Raw genomic sequence first — 13,284 nt, 5'->3', positions numbered from 1 at the left:
AATAAAAACAATTAAAAAGAATCTGCAATGGATCAAAAATAGGAACTTTCAGCCCACTCCCATTATCTCTGACCCTCCCGCTGCCATCTCGCCCCTTCTTTTTCTGTCCCCTTGGCGTGAGCATGCCTGTCTCTGTCTCTCCTTCTACCTCTTCTTTCTCTTCTCTCCCCCTCCCCCTCTCCCTCTTTCTCCCCCTCTCCCTCCCCCTCTCCCTCCCCCTCCCCCTCTCCCTCTCCCTCTCCCTCTCCCTCTCCCTCTCCCTCTCCCTCTCCCTCTCCCTCTCCCCCTCTCTCTTTCAATAAATGTTTTATGGCTACTTTCTCTGTCCATGGGTCTGCTCACAACCATAGCAAGTTAGGAATTCTGCCGCGTGGCTTCCAGCTGATGGGAACTCTGCCACTGCTCGGGTGCTGGACTCTGGAGCCTGCGCCTGGCATCGCTGGGGACCCGCTGGAGCTCGCTGCTGCTCCATGAGCCCGCCGGGCTGGGGGAACCCCTGCATTTTAAGAATAAGAGCCATTCTTTGGGCATAATAAATGAGGTAACATAAGGAAAGTTTCTAGAAATTTCAATTTCTTTGGCTGAAGGAGATGAAGCAACATCTTTAACAGGAATCATACAGTTGTACCCCCTTTGTTTTTTTCACTTTTCTTTGAATGCATTTTATTTCTCAAATGTTTCTTTTAAAAATATGTGTTCCCTTCTACTGCAGAAGAAAGGTTCTCTGATGATGGTGGATGAAGGCACTTATCTATGCATATAGAAGAATATTGTTAGAAGTCATTTTATGGCTAGATTCCTTTAGCAGAATGTTTATGGGAGAGGATACAGGTAAAAAAAAAAAAACCCAGGCTAACTCCAAAATATTTTAAATATATTTTCTTCATTATAAGGGGAAAACTCACAAAATAGGAATGTTAAGTCCAACCTCAGCTGTGTTGCCAGAGGCAAGGATCTGTATTTTGAGATCTTACTTTGTTTACAGCCATCTTAAGTTACAAGTTAAGTAAAATATTGACCTCTATCACCTCTGCAAGATAAGTTCCAGGCCTAGGAAATTAAGCTGGTATCTTATCTCCTAATGAGACAACAAGGCTCCAGGCTTCAGAAGCAATTAGCACCTCCTTTGTGAGTTAATACCTCTTTCTCTCAGCTAGAGACCTTCCAGACCTGAATTCCAGCAGACTGGACTTTTCTGACACCATACACTACTGCCTGCCTGTTTGCTATACAACATCTCATGAGAAAAAATAAAATTGACAGTTTGATCAGAAAGCCTGTTATGCTGTCATTTCTCATGTCTCTTGTCCCCTCCATTCCTCTTTCTCCTCCAGGGTTATCAGGGACCCTCCATTCGTGTTCCACTGGCCGGGATACTGTATAGTACAAGAACCATCTTGTGCAAGGCCCCGGCTGGCTGGCAGTGTTCCCTGGCTACCTAAAAGTTCATGCCCTAACCTAGTCCAACCTCTTAAAGATTACTGGCTAACAGAGGTTCCCCATCACCTCCCCCTTTTGTTTAAGTAAGAGAGTTTTAAACCCAATACAAAACTATATGCACTAGGAACAGACATCAAGCATAAAATTAGAATTACAGCCAGCAGAAACAATATTTGTTTTCACCTTAAGTAAATTTTATTTCACAAAAGAAATGCTAAGGGGACACATTTACTACATGCAATCAACCAACTTTTGCAGCAATATTAAACTTAAATTTGAGAATAAAAATACACAAATACCATCTATACACCATCAACTTAGAACATTAGATGAGGCATAACAATCAGAAACAATATGATGGATTTTTTTTTTTTCAAGACAGGGTTTTTCTGTGTAGCCCTGACTGCTGTGGACCTTACTCTGTAGACCGGACTGGTTTTGAACTCACTGAGATTGCTTGCCTCTCTCTGCCATCCAGTGCTGGAAGTCAAAGTGTTTGTCACCATCCCCACCCTGACGGCAAATTTTTATTATTATTATTATAAAATTTTATTTTTTACCCTGGCTGAAGCTTAACTCTCCTCTGTACCAAACATTCTTTTTCCCCCCAAGGAACAGATGCTAAATGTTTTATTAAGCATTTTATCCAAAAAAGTCTAAGTTTTGTATTGAAAATGGCTTGGTTACATTGTAAGAGAAAGTTAACTATGACTATCTATAATTAGGGCAAAATAGAGCTAGGTGAAGAAGGCTGAACTAAGAGCTGAAAGAAAGAAGGTGGAGTCAAGGAGAATCCATGTAGCCCCACCAGAGACAGATGCCTGATGGAATCTTGCCAGTAAGCCACAGCCTTGTGGTGATACACCGATTAATAGACATGGATTAAATTAAGGTGTTAGAACTAGCCAATAAGAAGCTAGAGTTAATAGGCAAAACAGTGATTTAATTAATACAGTTTCTATATGGTTATTTTGGTGCTGAGCAGCCAGAAACAAATAAGTAGCCTCCTACTATATATAACCACTAAGGAAATCAGTGTGGCAGTTCCTTAAGAAGATGAGAATTGATCTATCTCATAATCCAGCTATATCACTCTTGGTCATATACTTAAAAAACACTTCATCCTAGCAGAGACACTTGCTTGTAGGCCCATATTTCTACATGGTGTGACAGCCAAGTTTTCGGGCCATAGTTTGGTATCCAGAGAAGTCATGTACCCTGCCTGACAGGCTGTTGCTACCCTAACAAAAGCTCAGAATATGTTGTTCCTTTTCTTTTTTAATTATGTAGATTACCTGAGAAGAGGTGTGAATTCCAAGCTAGTGACTGAGCAACAAACATGACTGTCGTCCTGCTATCCCCAGAAACAGAATGTTAATGAACTTCCACCTTAGTTTACCTTGGGGTATAAAAGGTGTTTGGGTAATAAATAGGGGGATGATCATAGGATTTGAATATAGCCTGAGACTCCCTTCTAATATTGCTGTGTAAACTGTTTCTCAATTATTTCCATGCCTCCATGCCCATCCAGAAAGGGAAAAATAGTTCATGCTGGAGCATAGGACCCCTACACTTGCTCATCCATGTTCATTGTTCATAATAGCCAGAAATTAGAAACAACCTATATGTCCTCAAATAGAAGAATGTGTAAAGAAAATATGGTATATTTATAAAATGGATACATTTTTTTAATGGCTGAGTACATTTATACAAATACAGCTTTTCACACCTTTATGCTACAGTCTTTAGTATAGAAAAGTACTCTGTAGCTTCTCTAGGAACATGAATTATAAGCTCAATGTCCTTTATTTATGACTAGAAACCAAATGTGAGTGAGTACATCCCATGTTCCTCTTTTTGGGTCTGGCTTACCTCACTCAGGATAGTGTTTTCTATTTCCATCCATTTGTATGCAAAATTCAAGAAGTCCTTGTTTTTTACTGCTGAGTAATACTCTAATATGTATATATTCCATACTTTCTTCATCCATTCTTCCATTGAAGGGCATCTAGGTTGTTTCCAGGTTCTGTTTGGGGGAGCCTAGGCAGTTTGGATGCTCACCTTAGGAGACCTGGATAGAGGTGGGCGGTCCTTGGGCTTCCCACAGGTCAGGGAACCCTGATTGCTCTTCGAGCAGATGAGGGAGGGTGACTTGATCGGGGGAGGGGGAGGGAAATGGGAGGCGGTGGCGGGGAGGAGGCAGAAATCCTTAATAAATAAATGAATAAATAAATAAAAAAGTACTCTGTAGGCTACCAAAGGAGAAAGATCAACACTAACCCAGCCCCAAACCCTTTGATTTACAATGATATCCTGTCTGCAAGATGTGCTAGGGCAAGATGTAGTCCCACCAGAGATAGATGCTGGACAGAACTTTACCTTGTAAGATACAGCCATGTAATATACAGATTAATAGAAGTTATAAGAGTAAGCCAGAAATATGCTTAAACTACTGACCAAACAATATTGCAATAAAGTTTCATGAGTGATTATTTCAGCTGGGAACAATCAAGCAGCCTCTGACTACAACTACCCATGCATGAACTATGGCAGAAACATGTGTTGTCCACATAATAAAACTAGGAAAAAATTTATAATCCATAAAACATGATCAGAAACATTTTATAAGAGTATTCTTTATTATGAAAATAAAAATCCATTCTGATATTTTCTGCTATATTTTCTCTTCTGAATTATAGCCTGGCCTCAAATCTTAAGAATTCCTCAAAGGATAGACTGCTGTCCTTAGAACTCGGATCCTCACAAGTTCTCCAGCCCTGCAGGTTTAAGCCAAAAAGAATCAGTCAATTTTCACATAAAACTAGTTAATAGATTTTCATCCTGCAAGTTCAGTTCAAGAAGTGTGAGTGCAGTAATTATTTCTTGCTTCACACTCTCCTCTGCCTGTTGTGGCCATGGATGGCTACATTCTTTCATGAAGGTCACATGAAGGTTATATAGGGGTAAATACTTTACATTGGTAAAGTTAAAATCTTCCTTTGTGTTTAGACAGAAAAGAGGAGGTGATGTGGAATTCCATTCTGTATGTTGTGAATATGCTTTATTACTATTGGTTAATAAAAAAATCTGATTTGTCCTATAGCAGGGCACAATATAGCCAAGTGAGAATCTGATATATGGATAGAGTAGACAGAGTAAGAGAGACACTGTGTAGCCAATGAAGTAGACAGATGATTGCTGAAGATTTTTAGAACCTTGCTGGTAGGCCACAACCTTATGATAATTCACAGATTAATAGAGACGGGTTACTTTAAAATGTAAGAGCTAGCTAGACATATGCATAAGCTAATAGACCAAGCAGAGTTTTAATTAATAAAGTTTCTACGTAATGATTTCGGGTTTGGGAAGCAAGGAAATGAATGAACAGCCTCTGTCTACATGAAGGTTACAATTTCTCCCCACAAAACAGCAGAGAAAACTGGCTTCTGCATTCTTGCTATGAAAAATCTTTTTTTTTTTTTTGATTTTTCAAGACATGGTTTCTCTGTAGCTTTGAAGCCTGTCCTGGAACTATCGCTTGTAGACCAGGCTGACTTTGAATTCACAGAGATCTACCTATCTCTGCCTCCCAAGCGTTGGGCTTAAAGACGTGTACCACCACTGCCCAGCTGAAAAATCATTTTTTTTATCTAGTATCTGGAAACTATAATGTATAATAACATATAAAAACTTAAAATCTCTTCAGTTAAATAATGCACAATAACATATGAAAAATTGAAATCTCTTTAGAATCACATTTTAACTTTAGAAGAATTCCAGACATTAACTGATACACTTCTATATTTAAGTGCAAATTTTTCTTCCCAACAAGTAGCTATGATTAATTATAAATTGAAGAATAAATGAAGAAACTAGGCAATTGATTTACATGATCAGGCCCTGTTCATAAAATTCAGATGTTTGAGAAACACTTTAAAAAAATGTTCAACATGCTTAGCCATCAGGGAAATGCAAATCAAAACGACTCTGAGATTTCATCTTAGACCAGAACAGCTAAGGTCAATAATACAAGTGGCAACACATGCTCTTGCGGATGTGGAATAAGGGAAACACTCCTCCATTGCTGGTGGGAGCCTAACTTGGGAATCTGTATGGTGGTTACTCAGAAAGATAAGAATCAAGATATACTTCAAGATCAAGATATACCACTCTTGGGCATATGCCCAAAAGACACATCATCCTACCACGAGAAAATTTCCTCAACCACATTAACTGCTGCTTTAGTAATAATAGCTAGAAATAGAAAGAACCTGGATGTCTTCAACAAAAAAAATGGGTAAAGAATGGTTATTAACCATTAAATAAGTGATAATCAACCTACAATCTACAGACCCAGAGAAGCTCTGTATAGAGGAAGGGAAATAGCTGAACACATTGAGTCCCCTGGGAGGGAGAAAGGGAACAGTTTTTATGGTTGAACCCCAGGTGGTGGATAGGGAAAGGAACAGGAAGATCAAGTGGGGAGTTTCATTTGCATATTAATAAATAAAACTTGCCTGAAGTTCAGAAAGGAAATCAGTCACACTGATCAGCCTTACAGACAAGGCAGTGGTGACAGACACCTATAATTCCAGTATGTGGAAGCCCGAAATTATGAGCCTATTTTCACATTGACCAAAGGTCATAGAGTTGGAATTTACACCTAATTCCTTCAAGGTTATTGTGATTCTACCCCAAACAGAGGCCCCACCTAGGCGTTTGGAGAGTTCTGTTCTCTCGAGGTTATTGTCAACAGGTGTGGCTAATCGCCAGACCTTGTTCTCCAAGTATAGAAAAGTAGATCTGTTCCTGCCTCAAACAAAAGTCTTAGGATCCAACTAAGTTCCAGTTTGGGATTCCATTTTACCTTTTGGGGTCAGGGTATCTATTTCTTCATTTTATTATTTTCATTTGTGTCTTCATATTCTTTACTATATTTCTAAATCCCTGTGCAAGAGATGTTTTTGTTGAGGCTGGTCCCTGACCACCAATAGCCACACTAGTTTGCCATATAAACTAGGTGGTAGTGGTGTGCACCTTTAATCCCAGAACTAGAGAGGAATATAAGATGGGAGGAGATAGGTCTCAGACACAGTCTCATTCTGAGATTCCTAGAAGCCGGATCACCATTTCAGACTGAGATAAAGTTAAGAGCCAGTGATTTTCTGACCTTCAGGTTGAGTCTTAATTTCTCTCTCTCTCTCTCTCTCTCTCTCTCTCTCTCTCTCTCTCTCTCTCTCTCTCTCTGGGTTTTTATTAATCATGCTACAGGGAGTTGGAGCAGAGATTGGATTAAAGGAGATAAAGTGGGGGGGGGCAGCTGGCATTGATAGGTACTTGAGAGATGTTATTGAAACCTAGTATAATCAAAACTCCATAATGTATATGAAGGTGATCCAAATGAGGTCCCTTAATAATGGGGGAGACGGTGTACAAAAGGTCATCTCTTATCTCACATAAGGCTTCCAATATCAGGGCTGCTGCATTCAATTGACTTGTTGACCAAAGGGGTCCAATGGAAATCCCCAAACAACCCAGGCTAAGTCATTGCTAAGCCAATGGGTCTCTCTTAGCAAAGTGACAGTAGGGCCCCATTGATGAGGACAAAACCCACACCACTCACTGAACATAGAGAAGTCCAGCAGGTGCCTACATGGAGCCTTTACTCCTTCAATGTAGTATCTTTGGTGTGAGAAGGTACTCTGTAGTAAACAAAAGAGAAACGAAAACACCAACCAAATCACAAAATATGCTGGGTGGCACAGACCTTGTGGGAGTAAGGTCGATCCATGTGCCATCTGACTTAAAGCCCACTCCATGAGACAGAATTCATACCCAATACTGCTAGAGTGACCAAGAACCAGACACTAGAGAGGCCAGAGACCTAGGTTAAAACCAACTACTGATCTAAAAATAATAATAAAAACACCAGTAAAATGACTCCTAACGATATTTTGCTATACTCATAGATCAGAGCCTTATCCAGTCATCATCAGAGAAGCTCCCCCCCTGCAGCAGACAGAAACAGATGCTCACACCCACAGCCAGATATTATACAGAAGGAAAAAGTTCTCAGAACATACAGCTTTAAATTTGATGTCTCCATCATATCCCTCTCCTTCGAGCCGAGGAAACCTGGCAGAAGGAGGAAGGAATATAAGACCCAGAGGGGAAGGAAGACACAAGGGGAAAAAGGCTCTCTGAATCAACTGGGCAAGGCTAATATGAACCCACAGAGGCTGAAGCACCAAGCACATGGGCCTACACAGGTCTGCATCAGGTTCTCTGCTCTGTATTATAGCTTTCAGTTTAGTGTTTTCAAGAAACTCCTGAGTATTTGAAGAAATGGGTCTCTGATTTTTGTGCCTGCTCTGAGTCTCTTTTCCTTCTCTTGGTTTGCCTTGACCAGCTTGATGTGATGGGTTTTGTTTTATCTTCTTATATGTTATTTTGTCATGTTTGGTTATTTCTAACAGCAGACAGAAAAAGAATGCAACTGGCCTGGAGGAGAGGTAGGGGAAACAGTAATTGGTATATATTGCATGAGAAAAGAATCCATTTTAAATAAGCAGAAAAAAGAAAACCTACAATATTTTTTAAAGATTTATTCATCTATTTGTACATATGAGTTTTTTATCTTCTTGTATCCCTGCTATAGATATTTAGATATTTTTATATAATTGAAATTATACAATGTGATTTTCTATGTGTGTGTGTATGTGTGTGTGTGTGTATGTGTCTACCTTTATTTAAGTCATTATGTTTGTTTTTGTTTTTCTTTCTTTCTGGCTTTTGGAAACAGGGTTTCTCTGTGCAGCCCTGGGCCTCACTCTGAAGACATGGCTGGCCTCAAACTCAGAGATTTGCCTGCCTCTCCCACCCTCTACTGGGATTAAATGCATATTCCATCAATGGGAAATTTTTATGAGCAAAAAAAGTATTGTTTGTTTCAAAATATCTTCATCAATCTTAGAACAAATTATTTTTATGATCATAATAAAACCTGTGGAAGTCATATGAAGAAATTTTAAATGTAAAGTAAGTATATCACTATTATTATTTTAAAAGTTACCAATATAATATTGTCAAATAGAAAATATAAAATTCTTACCAATGAAAAAATCAGTTAGAAATAACTTTTTTCTTTTCTTTTTTTTTCTTTTTTGCTTTCTTTCCAGAAGGGGCCAGATTCTCAGAACTGTCATGTACCAGACTGTCATATTTTTGAAGTGCATAAAAAACAAGGAAGGTTGTGGCCAATTTGCAAACACTACCTGAATTAAAAAAATTAATACTTTAATGTAACTGTTTTTTTAACAAAAGTTATTGAAAGAATGCCATCTACCTGAAGAAAAAATATAGTTTATTTCTGAAAGTATTAATTCCCCAATTATAAAATAAAATTAAATTAATATTATAAAGCTATGTTAACTATTTTGAAATGCTTACAAAATGTTTCATATTCATCAGATATCTTCCAAAAACAGCGTTTTATGAATTTATAAACTGTATTAATTGGAAAACACATAAATGAATTGTATTTTTCAGATTTATCTGTCAGCAGAAACTGAAAATACTTAAAGCTTTAATCAACTATAGTGTTTAAAATACTGGTTACTCTCCACAAATAAACAGTAATTTATAGAAAATATAATCATTCTTATAGTTTTTTTTTGTTTTGCTTTAAATTTCTGAAAATTACAACTATCACATAAAAATAATTAAACTCCACAAACAGAAAGCCCTGTTTATTAGAGTGAAAATGTTGTAGCAAGACAATTCCAGTTATCTAATACCAGTTGTGTCGCATAAATCAGAGTTTTCCGTTTACGAAACATTCCACAAATCTTAGGAGATATTACCTCAAAGATGTAGCTACCTATGGTCAAGCTGTAATTTTACAGTGAAAATTGTAAACAATGAATGACTGTAATGTTCTTTTTGAAGTACGGAGTTTGAGAAAAGAATGAGAAATTATATCTGGTTGTGCTTCCAAGAACAGTGTAGTGAGATCAGAAAACTCAGCAATAGGAAAAAAAATTCGGACAAGGCAATGAAATTTTCTATGTTTAAAGAAATAGAAAAATTAACATCCAAGGTAGAGGAGAACTTCATAGCAGTGGCATGGAGTCGACTTTGAGTACATTTCCATAGTAGATGAGATCAAGAGGTGCAAAACCACACTTTTATCCCAGAAGGATCTGTAACTGGAGAATTCTGTTGCAGTCAGAGACCGAAATGCAATGATCGTGTAGAACAAGGAGTGCAAAGAAATACCAAGACACATGCTTGATGCTGAGCGGGCAGAAGCCGAAACAACAAAACAGTAAGATTAAGCTAAGAGCTGTGCTGGTTGTTTTTATTCAGAATCACAGTTGAACAAAAGGAAACTGAATGGAAAGACTTGATGAGTTCATTGCTTGGTCAGGAAAGAGCAAGACCAAATGTTTGGAAGAAGAAAAGAGAAGTGGGGCCCAACGAGCATTTGCTAATGAGATTAGTGTGACTAAACAGGAGTGGGTCATTGTGCATCGGAACAATGAAAAAGGGGCTTCAGAACATTTCAGAACTCTTGGTAGAGAAGTCTGTTCCTGCCAGGGGAGGATTCTTCAGTGGCTAAGTTTCATAACTCTGAATGGACTGGCTGCTTAGGGGAACTTTCTCTCCTTGCTTCCAAGTGAGTACCACTAAGTAGCCATGTCTCGGATTTAACTACTAATGCTCACATTGGAAGCAGATCTTACTAAGCTGTCCTAGTTGTCCAGGGGAGTAAAATGCAAAGAAATGGTTTTGGTATCTTGACAATTTCAATACATTTTTGAAAAGAGAGTCAGGGAGACCAGCCTAAAATTTGCTGCAAGACTGGAGCCCACACAGAACAGGCCTAAAAGGGCAATGCCAAGTTTAGCTTTGGAAGTGGGCAATAGACAGCAAGAGCAGCTAGCAATAGTAAGCAGCATCAGAGAAAGTAGACAGAGTACAGAGGCAGACAGAAAGAGAGACTGTGGATCTGGCAGGGACTTCAAAATCACAGGCATAGGTTGCGTGTGGGGACACCCTTCAGCACTGTGTTCCTGGGAGACTGGGTTTGGAGTTTTAAGATTCAATATCTACTGTGACAGATTTCAGTCTTCCTCTTTATCTCCTGACATCTCCCTTCGGACTAAGGATGCTTGTCCTGTCTTGCCACATCTAATTTGCAGGCATGTAATTTGTTTAATCAGCAGCTCATATCTGAAAGTGCTTTCTATGAATCTCAAGCTAACCTGAGATCTTTGGACTTTGCAGCGATGCTGAAGAGGCCTTGGCACTGTGAGGATAGAATTACTATATTTTACGTTAAGACATCTCAGATCTCAGAGGGCAGAGATGGATTGCTGCAGATTGGGTGCTCATGCATTCGAAGCTTGATCCTGTAGTACTAAGTCTCATGGTGATGAGTCAGTCTTATAAGAGGTAGGGTATAGTGGGAGACCCATAGAGAACACTAAGGATACAGATTTTTACAAGTAATTGACATTGATTTCTTCCCAAGGGAGCACTGTATTTTTTTAGCTTCCTCTCTCTTAATATGATAACTCTCTAACACAGAAGTTCCAGACATTGTGTCAGGTAGCATAATCTGATGCAGCCAAAAACCCCACACAGAATTGCAGTCCTATTTGTAATTTGAAACTCCCAATCCATAGACTAAATAAATTCTTTTCATTATAAAACACCAAGACTCACCTGTTTTTATAGCAATCAAAAAATAATATACATGATATCTATCTGATTTATGCATATTGTCAAAGAGACGAGTTTTTCTTCTTTGTCAGGGTAGAGTAGGATCTTTGGGATGTAATGACAAATTGTCATTGTCCATTCATCAATTTGCTCTACATTTCTAGACTGACTAGATGGTGCTACCTATTTTAGCTTTGAATTTCTAAGTAGTTCCTGTTCTTTTCATTTCTTCTGAATTTATCTCTGGTTCCTATCTGGTTTCCTGACTGTCTCCTGTTGTTTGTCTCTGCAGTAATTCTTTCATACCTTCCTAATGTGGTAACATATTTCAAGGTTCTCCAGTGAGTACATGAAACTGTATGTAGCGCCAAACTGCACAGACTTACCCAAACAGCACACAGACAGAATTACTTTGGTTCAACATGCTGCTATCAATGAAATCAAAACATATTTTTCATGTCTTTTACCCACAAACACTCTTCCGATTTTAATCATTTATCTTGTTCATCATTCTTGAGCTCTTAGGTAAAAGTTCTAAATTAGCATGGCTTTCTCTTTTTTTTTCTTTTGCAGTTTCATGTGTGTAGTGAAGACCTTGGAGTTGATCTTAGAAACTTGTTCTGATGAGTTTTCTGAATTCCTCTCCACCATACCTGAGCATCACGTCTTTCTCACTTCAGGGGAAGTTAATATGCAAAGTCAAGGCTACCTGGACACAAGCCATGAACTAGCACAGCAGTTGACATTACAGACAAGATGACTGCTGACTGGCTAGCAGGTAGATAAGGTCCTTGGATGAAGTAATGATTTGCCTTCTGGGAGGAGCAAAAGAGGATTGCTTATTGTCTCGTGTTATTCAAAACATCCTATAATTTAAGATGCAAGAATTATGCTTTTTCTGTAAAGTCTGTTTAATATTTTCAGACCATGTAATTGGTGTGGCTCCTGAACCACAGTTGAGGCTGCACGCTCCACTCTGGCAGTTGCCTCAACTTCATTAAAGGACGGATTTCCATTTTGTCAATTAGTCTCTGGGTTTAGTCACAGATGTTCCCAGTGTAACACTGTCCCTATGTTAAGGGCATATGTTTGCTTGTTTTTAACAAAACCATTAAGATTCCTTTAAATGTAATTTTAAAAGGAATTGCTTCAGAATTTCACATATTCTATTTTATATATTCATCCCCCCCCTCGCCCTTCTAACTCTTGCCAAATACACCCTACCTTACCGTGGCCTTTTACTTTTTTTTCTCCCAACCCCTGCTTTTAAAAGTAACTCACTGTAATGGCTTAGGAATAGGCTTTGAGAATTCATAGCCTTATCCTAATTTACCTTATTTCCTCTGTTTCATGTTTACCATTGAAGATGCTATCTCTTAGCTCCCTGCACCTGCCATCATGTCTGCTATTTGCTGGCATGCCTTCCCACAGTGACTGATTAATCACTCTGGAGGCATACATCAAAATAAACCCTGTAATAAGTTTTAGTCACTATACCTTATTACAGCAACAGATAAACAACTAATAAAGAACTTGATAACAATGGGAGGGTTATTGTTATGAAGAACTTGACTATGTTGGTTTTGGGAGAAATGTAGAAAATTTTGGAACTGTGGAATAGAAAAGTAATTGAATTCTGTAAGTAGAACTTCATGAGTTGTTCAAATAGGATCCTGGAGAACAATAGTGCTGAGGGAAATCTGGAAAATGGAGGCACAATTCAAGAAGATCCAGAGGGGAGTAAAGACAACTGGTCTAGCAGTTATTCCTATGATGTTTTGGTACAGCATTTGTCTATCTTCTGCCTGTGTTAAAAGAACTTGACTGAAACCAAATTAAAATATATAGACTAGCTTCATTGGTGGAGGATATTTCAAATCAACATATCTTTGTACCTGAGGCTTGGTGTTATGTCTCCTCTTATATAGGTCTTCAGCAAAAAAGAAGTGAGATGGAAGAAATAAAAATGTACAGTTTCAAGAGAAAAGGACTCCTAGTAAGTTTAGTGTTTCTAATAGAGGCTGGAATGGTAGTTGTAACTATTAAGGAGGTTAGCATTAATAAGGAGAGACCTCTGCACTGGAATAAAGGAAAAGATACCCTAAAGGCACCCATGTA

At 38.5% G+C, this 13,284-nt stretch overlaps 1 protein-coding gene across 1 annotated transcript in view; it reads right to left on the bottom strand.

The window, feature by feature from the left end:
- Positions 1–354: 354 nt before the first annotated feature.
- Positions 355–13,284, bottom strand: part of Slco6a1 (solute carrier organic anion transporter family member 6A1) — a 66,240-nt gene continuing 53,310 nt past the window's right edge. Inside the window, exon 13 of the mRNA XM_075951424.1 lies at positions 355–581. Coding sequence (XP_075807539.1) covers positions 355–581 — 227 coding nt within the window. The remainder of the gene's footprint in view (positions 582–13,284) is intronic.

Source organism: Microtus pennsylvanicus, chromosome 17 (assembly GCF_037038515.1).
Source record: "Microtus pennsylvanicus isolate mMicPen1 chromosome 17, mMicPen1.hap1, whole genome shotgun sequence".
NCBI lineage: Eukaryota > Metazoa > Chordata > Mammalia > Rodentia > Cricetidae > Microtus > Microtus pennsylvanicus.
This window is presented reverse-complemented; position numbering and strand designations above follow the sequence as displayed.